Here is a 16,474-nt window from a genome sequence, read left to right as displayed (position 1 = left end):
TCAAGAAGAAGGTATTTTATTGGGTAGAAAAGTATGGTGTTTTACAGGATCAGGTGAATTATAGGCAGTCCATAATCATCATCATTGTCAGCATCATCATCATCGAAAGTTTCCATGAGAATAAAATGGTTGGAGTTCTGATCATCCTGTTGCAATTTAACTAAAATTGACAAGGGAGGAAATGCCAGAACCAATTTCATTGGGAAAATCCTTACACTCGAGATCAGATTGCCAGCATTCATCTTAAGTTGTCTCATGCATCGTCTTCGCATGCGTGTTGATCAAATCATTTCGGAATTAATACCAAAATATTTTGTCATGGCCAAAGTAGGTTATCGTTACAATCAAAAGAATGTTTGATTACAGTGACACAAAACTCTCTCCACAGCAGGAGAACACCATCACACTGTGACAGACACCAGAAGGAACTGAACTTGAAACCAGTATTTGTTAGTCTCAATTGCTCAAGAGACAACCCTGTTGGATCCCCAGAAGATCTCTTAGTGGGTTTATGGCTATCGCGTGGCTTCCCTGCCTTGCCATGAACCATCAACTTCAGTCAGCACATCATCGGAAGCACCTGTCAAGCAATCATCCACACCCCCCAGAGAGAAGCTGGAATTTTGTGAGTCTTCTTCGTCGAACTCGACCCACACTGTGCTTATCGTCGTCTCAAACTTCTGAGAGAACAGAATGTTTCTCGCGTCATGTAATCCGAACTCGGCTTCTTTGACTGCTGCATCCTGCTGATGTTGTTTGGACGTTTCCGTGGCCTCTTTATCACCGGAACTTGTTGAAGGTGGACAATGGGAGCCAGCGGGCAGCTTCTGTTCGATCGACGAAACTTGTGCGGCTGTGATGATTCGAACATGTGGGTAGTCCAAGCTCTTCCAGCAAAAGCTTCTCTTGCAATTCTCGTAGAAATCATGAAGACTGGGCGTCTGCGTCAACGCCTTGTTGAGGACGTCAAGAGCTAAGCTTTTGGTGGACTTGTCGAGTTCAGGGTAGGAGCTCACCACGATCTCCATGCCGTCGGAGAAGCCGTCGTACACTCGAAAGCTTTCTCTCAAGATAATGTTGAATGCTGACTGCATCACTTGGCTTGAGAACGATGGATTACTAGGCAGGCAATCCATTATCCGATCGAGAAGGATTTGGCTCTTGGACAATCTGTACAAGAGCCATTCGGCTGCCTCTTCTTTATGCGATCGAAACGCCGACTGCGGCGGCCTGATCGGCTCCAGCAGACCGGCCTGGTTGATGATCCAACCCAACCTTTCCTCGAGAAACAGCGAATAGCTGAGGAGGAAGGAGTGCAGATGACCTTTATCAGCTGAGCACCACGAGAGATCCACCCTGAGCTCTCCGCACGACCACATGTTTTGCAGGTCCTGCTCGAAGTACCGGTCGCCGCCACGCAGGAGACGGTGGAGGAGCACGAGGGTCTTCAAAGCCACCGTCGAGTCCCGCGTGGCGTCGAGCCGGGAGGAGATCCTCCTGGAGAGGAAGGTGATGGAACCAGGAGCGTTGGAGACCCGGAAGAGGATCTCATGCACACACTCCTCGTTAACGGGCACGTCGTGCTTGTCGGTGCACCGTGCTACGGCGGCCTCTATGTCGGTGAGGATGCTTCGATCAGCCATCGCCGCTCTCGGAGCAATAGCATGGTCCACAAGTGAGCTTAGAGCAGCCAAGAGCTTGCTCTTCACCTTCATCACTTGGAGAGCAGGATGTGGGAGATATACTGCATGGGAATTTTACACAGAGAAAGAGAGAGAGAGAGAGAGAGGTGGGAGGCTGTAAGGCCTAAAGCTCTATAAAGTAGAGGATGTTTCACAGGAATACTTGGACAGTAATCATACCATGCCATGGCTTGGTTGCTTTCATGAATATGTATAATAATTCATACTATCCTCACAAGAATTTGTGTGGATGAACTTGTTTGGACCAAGAAAACAACCGGTGGTGCTGTGGCTGGAGAGAAAAGAAGGTGATCAGAAAAGTTTCCACTTTCAGATTTTGTTTAATTTATTCCAAGGTCAACTCTTGGTGGACTTGGTGGGGGAATCCCATTCTGGAGGAATAGGATTCTCATGCATCAAAATCTTCCCCCATTGGTATACTCAACTGGGTTTGACTCAGGGGCCTACTCTTTTTTCTTGGTTGGATTCCCACACAAACATCCGAAACAGCTTGTGAGGAATGAAGGGGGAACATATTTGATGTTGTTTACTTGTTTACTTACCCACTTGTTCAGTAAAAGCAGCCGAAAAAGGTGGTCCTTTTATTCCCTACCTTGCTATCTTTTGACTAAACCCACCCCCTTCTCTCTCTCTCTCTCTCTCTCTCTCTCATGTGTGTGTGTGTGTGTCATTAAGCCTATCAACCAGTCGGTCTTCGGCTATAGTTTTTTGTTTACATCTTTAAAGAGCATTTGAGAGATCTGAACTTGTAAAAAGACTAGCTTAGAAAACATCATGTTGGAGATGTCCAGATTAGACACCTGACAATAGCCTGTGCTTATCTATCTTTCCTTCCTAGCGTCTCGTGATGCTTGCAGTGATCAATGCCTTTGATAAGTTGCACATGATACAGAGGCATTACCTAATTCTTAGTAGAGCAAAAGATAGACACAAGATAGGTGTTGCTTCTTTTCCTCTTCATTCTTCATCTTTCATCAATTTGCCAATGTATTCACAGATTTCAATAATAAATCTATGTAATATCAGTTCCCTTTTGCTCTTTGTTACATTTCAATTCATCATTCATTTTATCTTCTTCTCATCTTTGGCAACACTTTTGTGTAACAAATGAATCGCCTCTATCCATGTCTTCTGCTGAATAGCACAGCCATATATTTAGCAGAAGCTTGCTTTAACATCCCAAGTTTCACTTCTCAGATGCACGCAGCAGCTGTCAACTGGATTTGGACATAAAACCTCCACACCATCTCGCCTTCGACCCCCAACATCTAGCAGATAACAAGCAGTCAGGAACTCGATGGATGTGTCTCTCTGGCAACATCTTGAGAGAATAACAACTGTCTTCTGTTACCATTGTGTGTGTTCATCCGTAGCCGAGGACTAGAGAGACAAAAAGAGGCACGGAACCTAAGGTTTGCTTCTGGAGATCGCATGAGTTCGAAGTCTCCCTGCTTCGACAGAATGCACACGCATCGTGTTGGAAGTCAATGTAGGTTTGAATCAGATGCTCAGACACTGTCTCATCGATCTGAAGTGTTATACCCTAATGAACTAATCTGCGACGCATATGCAGGCGTTCCGATAGGCTGGACATCAAATGTTTCCACTCTTTCACGATGCTTCGTGTCAAGGTAATGGTGTGTAATGGCGTTGTGTACCAGTGAGGAGGATGCTAAAAGGTGACACGAGAATGACTGGCGATGATGCTTCACCGGAACACTGGTAGTAAAGATCCAGAGGCAAAGAAAGTTGTAACGGAAGGAAGCTCTCCTCCCTGCTGGATCATGTCAATAATTTCCTGAAACCACGTGAGAATGTTCCTGCAGCACTAGAGACGACATGGAAGCAGCGTTCACCATCCATGGGTATAGAATATATAGCGGCCATTGGAGCATCTGTTTGAAGGGGCCTACTCAACTGAAAGCACAGAAGTGGAGACATCATCCACTTTGCCAGTCACGACGGCACCCAAGCTGGAGATGCCGAGTAGACTTTCTGCACTCGAAAAGTGATTGAAATCATGTCAGATGAGTAGGAAAATCTACATAGTGAATCTCTCCGAAAGACTAAGATTGGTCGTCCGTTGATAAAGCATTCGGCATACAAATGTTTGGCATCGTTTCACTGCAGGAATATGCGGTCGTTTCTTGACTTGTATTTGTTCTTCCCCCCCCCCCAAAAAAACATAAAAGCATGTATTATTATTATTATTATATTATCGAAGCACAAAAAACACTTCTAACATAGACATAGGAGTGAAACAAAAAGATCAATCGAAAGGGCCACTCCTCTCCCCAAAAAAACGGAAATGTTTTCTCTCTCAGAGCGTGTCTGGCCAACCAATCGAACACGAGAGAACTCATAAACAACAAACGACAAAGGGATGAACCATAGGAATAATGCTTCTCACCACATCTCAAACAACAAACTGGTTTCTCTTTGTAGAACTCTGATAAAGATAAGTCTTGGAGTTTGATTCTGTATGCACCTTCGCGCAAGGAAACAAAAGCATTAAGCGAAAGCTTCCAACTCTAATTATTTTTAATAGAAAAAATTAACATCCTAATGATTAATCATCCCATTTTTAACTCTAACCAACTTAACTCACAAGGAAACAAAATAATTAGAGAAAAGCTTCCACCTCCCGTTTGTTCTTAATAAAAATAATTAACTTCACTTGTAATCCTCAAATGCGATGTCTAAGGCACGTAATAATATCTTTACCTTTGTTGACAAGGTTAAAAATATCCATCAAGTTCGATTGGTACATGAAATATATTTGGGAAATGCTGGAAATTGAGATCATAGTGATTTGCCAACCCAAATATGTATTGGTGTGCCTAAGGAGACGAAGTTGCTATTCAATTATTATTATATATATATATATAATATTATTTATTTAAATAATTATCAACCGAAAGGATGATCGAATATCATTACACTATATATAGTTTCAAAACTGGCACAATTCAATTCAATTTGATTATGATTCATGATTATACAAAATTAGAATCATCGGTTTTGAAACGGAAATCATCAAATTCCGGAACTAAGGTATGGGCTATACTCCTACCATAAAAATCTAATTCTAAAGGCATTAATGACGTCAGGTTGGTCCTCGTGGGGGGAAGGCATGGGTTCATTTATGCTGACGTGGTAGACCAAATCAAAAGCCAAGAAATCAATCTCACGAGTCGGCGGCTCGGACACGGACTTTCGCTGTGCCTTGCCTTCCTCTCCCCAGCCTACGCCGCCGGACCGCCGCCCTTCCACCGCCATCTCTTCCTCTCGAACGCCGGTATCCCACCGGCACAGTCGTCGCCGCCTCGTTCTCCCCGAATGCCACGGTCGTATTGCCGTCGCATGCGCTTCTTGCTGAAGAAACCCTAAGCATTATAATTCGAAGCGCCTCGGGTTTCGGTAGCAGCCGTTTGCTTTCTAGTTTCGCGATCGCTTCGGCGTCTCAAATTTATATGCGCTTCTCTTTGTAGTTTTTATTTGTAACTCAGCTGCAGGAGAGATGAGGCCCCGATGTAATTGCGATTGTATTGCAAAATGGTTCCTGAAATCGTACAAAACAATTAGATGGTCTGTAATTACGGATTTTGATGTAGGTTTGTCGAGCAATGGGGACTTAATGGAGAAAGAAGTCTAATTTGGTGGATAGGTGCTGTAGGTTAGGCCTTCATGAAGATGTTAGCAAACATAAAACAAAATGAGCTGAAGGGACCTCGTGGCTTGTTGGTCTTCGAGAAGTTAATAATATGAAAATAAAGTAGGATAGAATTATTAGTTCACAAAATGTTATTTAATGTCTTTGAGATGTGCTCATTTCAGAGACCTGAATTCGACATGATTTGGTGAAGCAAAATGGCAATGGGCGAGGTCACTTGTTGAGTTTTTGTAAGATATATTGAGCTGATTGGAAGATGCACCTGCAAGTTTTCTACAGATTTTGACCTATCAGACCTTAACTTGTGAATCAGTAGTGGTTACATATGTTGACATAAAGTGAGCTTCAAGGGTACTAAATCATTGAACTTTTATGTGGCATGGAAATAATTCTGCTCATTACTGGTGAAAAGAAGGATAGGTTTAGAAAGAGGCAGCATGCCAGAGTCTCATGGTTAGTGATTCCGTGGTAGGTTCAAAATCAAATAACCTTTGAAACTTAAATTCATTCTGTAGGCATATTACATGACCACTTCTTGTTGTTCGTCAAATTCTTTACTCGATGCACATCTTGAAGTGATATTTACATGTTCCAATAATTTATTTCAGAAAATAATTCTATGCAAGGCTCATGCATCTTATTTCTAATTTGAAATCCTTTTTAATTCAGCCATGTGAAGCTGCACTTATCAATTGTGATTCACCTGACTAACTGTCGCCAGAAATCTCTCGTACCTTTTTGACTGATTAGTTTAACTATTTAGCCTTCAAATTTTTGTTGCTAATGAGGTGCAACAATTGCCAATTTACAATCAATTCAATGGTTTAAAGAACATCTTTTTTGGTGCAATTCCATATACATCTGCTTTTTGACATACAAGTGCCAATATCTTATCTTTGCTATTTGGTAACATAATGATGATATTTCTTAATCTGATCTTTTTGTAACTCCGTTAGCCATTTCTTGTGGGAATTTTTAGCATGTTTTTTTTGTTATTGTTGTTGGAGTAAATAAAGTAAAAAAAAAATGGTACCCAATGCATGAGGCTTCTGTCAGTCTAGGAAATGTCAATGTATGCAGTCTTACCAACAAAAATATAGAGAAACTATTTATTTATCTAAATATGTGAAGGCAATGACATTCAGAATCACTATATGTGGTGTCCACGCTTAGATATCCAGGCAATGAGATTTAGTTTGGATTTTTTGTTTTTGGTCAAAATGATATTATTGAATTGCTCAAGAAGGTATAGGAGTACAGATTTGATTATATGGGTCTGATAAGAATTTGATATAAAGTCGAGTAGACAGTCAAAACTTGTATTGAATTGATGAGGATGACTAAAAGTAAAGTATATTGGAAATGTAGTTTACTTGTTCTATATGTTAAATCAATCAATTAAAATCTTTTATATGATATCTGTGTTTGTGGTTATTCAGATGCCTAAAGTGAATTTCAACTGAGAAATAGAAATTTCAATGTATGTACTTTGTTGGACACTAAAGTTGGAATGCAAATGGGGTTCCACCTTCTTTCAAAAAGGAAATTTTAACTTTGGCTTCAGCAAAGTCAAGGTCATTTGGTAACCCAGTAGAAGGCATTTCATGCTATCACTGACACTCATTTTCTTTCCTTAAAAAACACCGACCCAACTTGAATTAAGTTGGTTTAACCCAAGAGAACTAAAACAGGTTGGATCTACCTAATCAGCTCATCAAAATAGGTCAAGCAAAAGCTAGTGCATCTCAACCAAACCCAACCTATGCCTTAATTAGATACGACACTGACAACTTAGTTAATTAGGAAGAACCAACATGGAGATAAAAAATTGCTTAAAACATTTCATGGCAAACATTTGTCCAAAAGACAACTTAGTTAATTAGATGTGAGCTCTTTTCCTTTTTTCTTGATGACAAATTTTTTAGAGCAATCATGACAAACAGATTATTTGAGTCTTCTGTTCATCCTACTGCACAAAGTAAACTTTTCTACTTTTTAATGTGGTCCTCAAATGCCACCAGTTGTAAGGTAAGTTGGACTTTGTAAATTCATTTAACTTTCTTTTCCTTATTGCATAAAGGTTTGTGTGTTTACTCTGTTATGTACGTATGTTCTCGTTTTATTCTTGAAATAAGCTGCTTCATTTAGTAATCCATTGTGAAACACAGTCAAATTTTGCTTCATTCAAGAAGCTCTTTCTCTGTGCTTCTGGATGTGTTTAAAAATAGTGTACACATATTGGTGTGTCTTTTTTTGTGCAATACAATTGTCAACCATGTCCGAGGTTTAATTTTTTCATGCTTTTGATATCATCCTATCATTCTTCTGCTTTAATCAGAGAGATTTGCCACATGAGACAAGAGATACTGAAGATTGCTGTTTGTCTTCTTGAGCACTTTTGACATCACACTGTAAGTGGTTGTTAATAGAGGATCATCAAGTTGTTTGTGCTTGAAGTAAAATGAATTGTTTTCTTAAATTGGTACCTAGTAAAGTTCTTTGCACCATGTCTGATGATGGTCATGATATAACAGCGAAGGGGGTCATTCTGAATGGGCTCTAGAGACATGAAAAACAAGTCTAGTGGCAATAAACTGGCTGTTGCTTCTGCTAAAGTGGAAGTAGATAATTTCATAGGAAGCAGCAATGCCTGCTTATATGAAACTTCTCAAAATAAAATGGATTTCTCAAAACTTTTGGTAATGAATAAGACAGTGGAAGTTGTCTTTTATCATCTGCCTGAGGCTACCAATGCTTGAGTACTCATGGGCTTCTTATTTCTTGGTTTTGTCAGGAAGGTGTAGTCTTTGCATTGTCAGGGTTTGTTAACCCTGAGAGGGCCACATTGCGATCAAAGGCATTGGAGATGGGGGCAGAATACCAACCTGATTGGACCTCAGATTGCACAATTCTTGTGTGTGCCTTTCCGAATACTCCTAAATTTAGACAAGTCAAGTCTGATGGTGGGACAATTGTGTCAAAGGTTATAGTTCATTTTCATCTTTATAATATAGTTCATGTCAAGTGTGAAGATATGGAAACATTTGTGCTTGAAGAAGAAAGATCTCAGTGTGCTTATTGCTCACTTAACTTCTCTATTACTTGTGCTGATCTTCTTATTGTAGATTTATATAGAACATATGGACCTCTTCTTTAATTAGATCAATCAATCATATTCTGAGTGGTGTCACATTATTTATGCTGATTGCAATTAGGTTTCCTAAGGACAGTTGGGATAACTTAAGCAGCCTATGCCTTGTAAGATGGTGTGCTTGCATGATCAACTAAGAATAGCACCTGAAATGAGACGTTAAGGTACAAAGCCATTTTATGCATGTTTCCCTTTCCAGAAGTCATTCCTGTTCACTTTAATCTGACTCCTTGTTCCCTTTTCGCAAACACTTCTCTATTACTTGTTCCATTTTTGTGTGTTGCTTGTTGCTCTATAGTAATTTTTGCACTTATTTAGTATGCATTGAGCTCTTTGACCTTCAAGATTCTATTGTTACCTCAGCTGGATGTCAAAAATTTGCAGAGATATTTACAGTCTCACCTGTCTCCATGAACAATAGGTTTTTTATGAACATGTAATAAAAAACAATGATGGTTTGATTTGTTCCTGCAATCTTATACTTGGTATAGGATTTGGATATTATGTAGGACAGGATTTTTTTTTTTCTTATGCATTTCCCAACAGTGGATTGTTAACCAGCCTTCATAATCCCTTTCTATTCTATGTTCAGGGAAGTCAATGTTATTGTGTCTCACTGCTTTAGTTTTTTCAGATATCAATATGCATTGAATATCAATTAAATGGTTAATATGACACTTATATACGGCACTGGAGCATGAACATAATTACAAATATTTATTTTATAGTCATATCTGAGATGCTGTTGAGCTGGATTTTACCTAAGTAATGTATACAAAGAATAGATGACTGTGGTGCTTTCTAAATGATGAAACTGACAAGATAAGTCCGATGCATAAAATTTGCTAACATGAATTCAAATTTCGTAATTCAATTGCACCTTTAATGAAGTCTACATGCAATATAGGAACTGTTATAATGGATAGAAGCATCTAGTTTTGCTGATTGACAACTAATTTACTTTTTGATGTACATTGAATTGATAGTCTTTAATTTTTGTAGGACTGGATATCTGAGTGTTATAGCCAGAAAAGTCTTGTTGACATTGTGCCTTACCTTATGCATGTTGGAAAACCATGGCGGAAAGGCAGCAAGCAGTTTGACTTTCAGCAAGGTAGTAAGCCAGCTTGTTGCTTATTGGCCAAATGTAGAGCTAATTTATAAGCTTTTCTCACATTTCATTGATTTTAGCTTTAACATACTTAAGGAGACTGGATGGTGACACTGCAGAAGATGCTGACTGTCAGGGATAAGTTTTAGAGTTAGGCAGATCTTGCATTGTCTTTTTTGTTCTGGAATTTGGGAAAGGAATACTTCAAGACCTGAAAGTGTAAACAAATTGTGATTAGTTAGTCTTGAAGAAGGGATATGTCAAGATACTCATGTGGACGACCTGGTCCTAAAAGGCACATTGATAAAGTAAAAATAAAATGTAAATTGCCCACTCTGACCCAATTTCATAGTGGAAAAGATATCAACTCATATCCTGCTGTGATGGCTACTATGTCCTTGAAATGCCATATACTCTGTGTGGTGGCTGCTCTGGCTACTCGTGGAACATTGGTTGATGCATGGTTCGTGAAATGAGCCAAACATGGTCAAATTTGAACTAATTATTTGGTATTATTGTTGAATTAATTGATGAAATTGGTCACACAAGAATTGGCTGGGGATCTAGTCGTTTCTGGTAAAGAGAAAAGAGGAGCCTAGTGGGAAGAGGAGCAAAAATTGCCTCCATTAAACATGCTTGCCCAATGTCAATGTTGCCCAGAGATGGGAAAGCAAAGTAAGTGTGAGAGATAGAAGAAGATGAAGGGAAAAGGAGTCATGGGACTGCCTTGAAGCCTTGACTTTACCAGATACTGACCAAGATCTAATCCTGCTTATCTTGCTGGGATGATGATGGTGGTCATGCCATTGTATGGTGCATACTATTTTCTTTATATTAAGAAACAATCTGAATTTGTTTTAGGCAGCCACTGGAAATATGGTTTCTTTTTTAGAACATGATAGTTTTTAGAGCTTATGATTATGTTGCTTTAGTTAAAAAATCAAAATGTGAAGAGGGAAATTTTATGGTATAAATCTATTTTGATGAGGAAGATAATGATATAAATCTGCTTTCCTGGTGATCTTTTGCAATTAAATTTGTAGATGAGTGTGATGTTGTACATGAAGAACCTCTTTCACAGTCTGGAAGATTAGATGTACAATCTTCTGGGAGAAAAAGGCGCACGGTTAGTATTTTTCATTTGGAGGGCATTATGTGCGTGTCTTATGCAATTTATTTCCCTGATGATCATTTTAACCTAAAAACATTCTATTGGAATCAGTACTAAAGATCACAAAGACTAGTACATAAAGCTGAAAAGGCATACAGTTGATTTTCTTGCAATAATTTTTTCATGTCATGGGGAGCATGTAGTATAATGATTGTTTTCAATTGTGTTTTGCTTGGAATGTAAAATTATATTTATTATAATAATTTTTATCTAATAGTTTCCTTATAGTGTAGTGTGGTTTGTTTGGAATGTAGTGTTACTTATAGCAAGGATTTTAATTTCGAATAATATTGCTCGTATCGGGCGGTACGTATTGGTCCATCAGTAAACTGGTACGCTGACTGCTCGCTACCGAGCAGTAGAGTCGATTGGGGCTGTTTCCGCTTCGTTATCACCCTAAATCGATCGGCATAGGGAGAAGAAAGAAGAGGGAGAAGAGAAGAGAAAACCTGAAGATCCGGCGTCGCTCTCCCTCGATGATCCCGATCCGTCATCGGACGTCGTAGATGATGTTGCCTCCTCGTCTAAGGCGACGAGGCCTCGGTGTCGTCGGAGACTTCTCCTCATCCGCGCGGGGAGATAAGAAGCCTCGGTGATGTCTCAAGGAGAAGTTGTTTCTTCTCTTCACGTAGGCGGAAGGAACGAGGTTTTTTTTTTAATTTTTTTTTTATTTTTTTGCGCGAGGAGAAGGAACCCTCGGTTTCTTCTCCCCACACAGGCAGAAACCGAGCGACGTCACCTTTCTTTCTTCTTTTTTTTTTGCGCGGGGAGAAGGAAACGATTTCTTCTCCCCACGTAGGCAGAAACCGAGCGACGCCGCCTTTCTTTTTCCATTTTTTTTTTTTGCCCGGGGAAACTGGGCGACGTTGTCTTTCTCTTTTTCTTTTTTTGCGTGGGGAGAAGGAAACAGTTTCTTCTCCCCACGTGGGCAGAAACAGAGCGACGTTGCCTTTCTTTTTTGTTTTTTGCACAAGGAGAAGGAAACCTCCTCCTTACGCGGGCAAAGAGTGGTATACCAAAATGTACCGCTCGGTATACATAGATGTTTTAATGAAGTTATTTATGTCAAATATTTTTGGCTACATAGATGAATTTTTTTTGGATAACTGAGGTAGCTAATTTCAGTGAAAGAAAGTTTGGTGGAGGTGTATTAAGTAATTTACCTTTTATGTGATATATATGCATGCTTTGAATACAAAAAAGGAGTTCATTTTCAACTAGATCTCCAAATTGAATGATGTTTCATAATTGCCTTAAATGTTGTTAAGTAGTGAATAATAGGGTCTTGAAGCTTAGAAAGTAGATACTAATAATTCTAAATACATGACAAATTATTTTTTGTAGATACATTGCTATAATTATTGTGTAGATGTCTTCTTGTTGTACAAATGTTTATGTAAATCTAGATGTATGTGATATTATTCAATATCTTGCATAAGTGATTCATTTCGCTTACAAAGTATAAATGCTCTAAAAGCTTTAGACATTTAAAAAGGATATATGCCATTTATGTGAGAGTCCTGATTTGGAAATTTTAGTGGCATATTTTTGTTGAAGTGAAGTGAGACATAAGCTATGTTTGGAATTTCTTTTCAAGTGGTTTTTAAATATAATACTGGAGTATTAGCTCTTTATTCTACATAAGAATTCTATATTTGGTTTAGGTACTATTTTGTGCTGAGTAGTTATGTATTGTAAGATGATGGTAGGGTTAGGGTGTTAGGGTTAGGGTTAGGGTTAGAAAGGTCTGATACTAATAACTTGGACTTAGTCATTTTAGATCATGTGATTCTAGGCTTGTTATATCCAAAATTATAAGGCCAATAGGTCTTTTGTGCCTTTGGTTGTGGCAATGGTATGAAACACCTTTGGCTTCTCCGAGTTGACCTACATGCACAGTGATGAAATTTACCTGATGCACACATGCCAAGATGTGAAAATTTTAAGACCACATCGGTGCCCTAGAGGTGGTTCCTGAATTTTATGTGGACTCATTATGAAGCTGGCCGATTAGCTGCACATGTGGATTATGTTGGTATATACAGCTAATTGATCTACTCGGAGTAACTCGGGATTAAGCATTTTGGAGATTGTGGTTCTTCCTTTATATCTGACTTATTAGGTCACTAGATTGTTCATAATCTGGACACTGAAGTCGTCAAACTTGTCAGGTAAAAGAACTTAAACTAGAAGAAAATAGCCTAGATCTGCATATGCATTATGTCAATAGTTTGTCTCATTTTGCTTTATCAGTTGGCAGTTATACTGAAAATTAACAAGTTACATTTCGTCTACAATTTGCAAGTTATATATAGTACATTACAATCATAATGCAGGTGTGGAAATATGTGATGTTATGGTGTATTCGTTCCAATATAAAAACACCAAATTTGTAGCTTTTCTGCATCTTGACAGGTTGATATATTTAAGAACTAGATATTTTCCTTTTGAAACCTAAGATTCTTCCTGGAATTGTAGCTTATATTGTGTTAGTGTTGGTTTTAATTGCAGGGAGAACTTGCCACTAATGTTGACATTCAATTTTCTCCTTCCAAGATAAAACAGTGGGCTGTAGATGATTTGCATAGAACAATGTCATGGTTGGAGAGGCAAGATGAAAAGGTGAGTTCCTATCACTTTTATCCTATTACAGCAAGATCACCCGTCAAGTAGATATGGTGTGATTTCTTAGGAGTTGATAAATGATGGTAGTAATCTATGTTTCATTTAGCCCTTCACTCTCCTTTATCCCTTGATATAACTTATTTGTGTCTTTACATCAATGCATGTCTTAGTTGCAATTGTTTATTTGGGCATTGACAGTGATATTGTTGTTTTCCAAATGTTTGAATTAGAGCAACTTCATAAAGGCTTTCTTTGGTTTGGACATAAAAGTGGAACAAGGCTTGGAATAAACTTGCCAGCCAAACTTAAAAATGGAGGGATCTATTTATGACATTGTATGTCTAACCTACTTATCCCTATCGCAATGATTAAAGAGGTGGAATTAGAGAGATTAAATCTATGCACCAATTTTATGCCCATCTCATTTTTTATCATTCTTTTCCCTTTCTTGAGTACCCTTTAGATATATATTATTAAATCATGTAATTTTCCTCACCATTAACATCATCACTAATTCCCAACCTCTACCTTCACTAGCATAGCCATTTCACAATCATCTGCTGCCACTGCTTACAACATCCTGCATATCCTCCATTTCACCATTTCCACCTTTGTTGCTTTCTATTTACAGCTGTTTGGACTCCTTTATCCTCTCTTCATTTTTCTTGATATTACCATTTCTCATCATATTGTCATCAAACCTCCATCTTCATCATTACTGCTAACCATCACCTTTTCGTCCCTTATACAGCTCACCCTAACCGCCACCCCTTTAATAGTCCTAAAAAAATGTTAATCCTCAATTTCCGTAGGATCATACACCCTCAAAAAATTGAAAATAGATAGATATTAATCTCTCTCTCTCTCTCTCTCTCTCTCTCTCTCTCTCTCTATATATATATATATATATATATATATATATATATATATATATATATATATATATATATACATATACATATATAATCTAAATTATGGATTTAAGAAAAGCATAACTGGAGTGCACTAAATAAAAAAGAATGGTTTTATTACCACCTTTGCTTTTGTTCTTAGTTAAATGAAAAGTTAATTACACAGCAAAATTAAAGCATCTTACATCGATAGCAAGTGACCCAGTTATATCGTTCAATCATCAATATATCCCAAGATCTGGAAGAACAAACCTACACTAATTTCCACATACATCGATATAGATAGATGGTACATCTCAATTTGTGTCAACTTCATGATTCAGAACTTCTCGATATTCTAGGTAACTATGTCTTCATGGTCATTTTTACTACCCTGCTGCCACCTTGCTGGATTGTGTTAACCACTTAACCTTAAACTCAATCATTTTAATGTGCAATGATGCCTCCTGTCAAGGTTAACTTACCTGCATTACATGTGGACAAACTCTTGTGCATTATGATTCTCCTATCATAAATTTAAAATGGTTAGCAAGTGCTTGGTGAATGAATAATGCATGATATTATTGTTTATGATGTCAGTGCAATTATCTGATTTTTCTGTTTTGTCAGCCAGAAAAGAGTGAAATCAAAGGTATAGCTGCAGAAGGGATTATTACTTGTCTGCAAGATTCTATAGATTCCCTTGGGCAAGACCATGTAAGTTTGTTCCATTTTTTATCTTGATTTAGGATCATATGCTATATGTGGGAAACCTGGCCAAGAAAAATGTGGGGACTTGTCCAACAAATAGTGGCTGACTATGTGTGTGGCTAGCTAGCATTACACATTTACTTAAAAGTTTTGTTTTTAAAGGCAATGCTGACATTCAAAACTCAGATATTAAAGTTTGGAGGTTTTCTAAGTATCTTTTTAATCAGTATTATTTCCTTCATTCCCAAACCATCCAGATCATTCAGAATATATAGTTCAGAGGAAATGATACAACATTTGCATCTTAAACTGTTTACTCTCCTTTCAATGCATTGGCTAGTGTTGCTCTAGCACACTATTATTATCTTTTTTGTCTTCCCATTATCTAGTCTGCAAGCATCAACATCACACTTCCTAAGCATATCTTTGGGGTTTGATTTTGCAAAGATACTTACTAATATGTTGCTTAGGATGTTCGCCATGTTAGCGAGCAATGGAAGTTTGTCCCTCGTGTTGTGAAAGAGCTGGTGGAACTTGAGAACAGCAGTAAAAAAGGATTGGCATCGAAAAAGGTGCTGTACGAACTGGCCATCAGGTGCAAGGAGATTTATGAAGAAGAGTTTGACCATTTAAATAACCTTAAGAAAAAACAGCAGAAAGCTGATCATAATCAGGAGGAAGAAATTGAGGATGAGCAAGTTAAGCCTGATGATGCTGGGTTTGACAGTGATGAAACCATCGTCATGACGCAAGAAGAAATTGACGTCGCCTGCAAACAACTTTCTGAGAACTGTGAATGGTAAAGAAACAATTAGTTCGTCATTGGATCCTATTTTACTTGGCTTCAACTGGTGTGAATTTTAAGTTATTCGGTTGGCTTACTACATTGAGTGTTTCTTGGCAACAACCTTTTTCTCTTGCAACTGTTGTTTGATAGTGTAGGTACTTATCTTTGGTTGCATTGTGTTTTCGAATTTTTTATCCAATTGCTCTCCAAGTTTGACTGTGGTAATCATTTTCTGTGCTTTGCTGGCCTAATATATAGTTTGTGCATTAATTTTCTATGTTTACTTGACATTTCTTTTCCTTGCCGAATTGCAGAGTGGATCCGAGACCAAAGGAACATCACTTGGAAGCAAATGAGAGACTGATGGGGGAACTATAAGAACTTAAACCTTCTTTCTCTGGAAGTTTGAGTAGGATCAAGCACGTCCTGTGCTCTGACACAATATCCATATCAATTTTGTTGTGCTGGCATTGACTTGACCTCTCGAAAGAAGATTTGCTAGCAAGCCATTTATGGAAAAATTTAGTGGATCCTCTATAGCAATAATGCTGTGTCAAAGAGTTTGTGATTGCAGGATGAGCAAAAAAAAGAACGTGTCATATGAATATGACACGTATCCGAGAAAACATGGAGGCCTTCCTCTACAATCAAG

At 38.3% G+C, this 16,474-nt stretch overlaps 2 protein-coding genes across 5 annotated transcripts; one reads left to right on the top strand and one right to left on the bottom strand.

Annotated features, from left to right (window-relative positions):
• Positions 1-311: 311 nt before the first annotated feature.
• LOC135676468 (putative clathrin assembly protein At1g33340) lies at positions 312-1,866 on the bottom strand. The gene has a single exon (XM_065187677.1). The coding sequence runs from the start codon at positions 1,713-1,715 to the stop codon at positions 516-518; it is 1,200 nt and encodes a 399-aa protein (XP_065043749.1). The 5' UTR covers positions 1,716-1,866; the 3' UTR covers positions 312-515.
• A 3,020-nt stretch (positions 1,867-4,886) lies between these two features.
• LOC135584261 (DNA-repair protein XRCC1-like) lies at positions 4,887-16,368 on the top strand. Of its 4 annotated transcripts, none has more exons than XM_065187675.1 (10): positions 4,887-5,050; positions 7,715-7,787; positions 7,911-8,075; positions 8,171-8,359; positions 9,530-9,641; positions 10,682-10,764; positions 13,321-13,431; positions 14,955-15,041; positions 15,506-15,834; positions 16,137-16,368. In XM_065187675.1, coding segments are annotated over exons 3-10 (1,059 nt in total). In that variant the 5' UTR covers positions 4,887-5,050; positions 7,715-7,787; positions 7,911-7,928; the 3' UTR covers positions 16,138-16,368. The 4 variants fall into 4 exon arrangements, with proteins under 4 accessions (XP_065043747.1, XP_065043743.1, XP_065043746.1 ...); XM_065187671.1 differs by having other exon boundaries at positions 4,887-5,123; XM_065187674.1 differs by having other exon boundaries at positions 4,887-5,844.
• Positions 16,369-16,474: the final 106 nt, after the last annotated feature.

Source organism: Musa acuminata, chromosome BXJ1-6, assembly GCF_036884655.1.
Source record: "Musa acuminata AAA Group cultivar baxijiao chromosome BXJ1-6, Cavendish_Baxijiao_AAA, whole genome shotgun sequence".
Classification (NCBI taxonomy): Eukaryota; Viridiplantae; Streptophyta; class Magnoliopsida; order Zingiberales; family Musaceae; genus Musa; species Musa acuminata.
Note: the sequence above shows the minus strand (reverse complement) of the source record. Positions and strands in the feature narration are given on the sequence as shown.

Excerpts from the sequence above, each read along its gene's own strand:
- LOC135676468 (XM_065187677.1), bottom strand. The coding sequence starts at position 1,715 with ATGAAGGTGAAGAGCAAGCTCTTGGCTGCTCTAAGCTCACTTGTGGAC.
- LOC135584261 (XM_065187675.1), top strand. The coding sequence starts at position 7,929 with ATGGGCTCTAGAGACATGAAAAACAAGTCTAGTGGCAATAAACTGGCT. Across the intron at positions 8,360-9,529 it reads GTGGGACAATTGTGTCAAAG|GACTGGATATCTGAGTGTTA; the intron begins GTTATAGTTCAT and ends TAATTTTTGTAG. Across the intron at positions 9,642-10,681 it reads GCAGTTTGACTTTCAGCAAG|ATGAGTGTGATGTTGTACAT; the intron begins GTAGTAAGCCAG and ends TTAAATTTGTAG.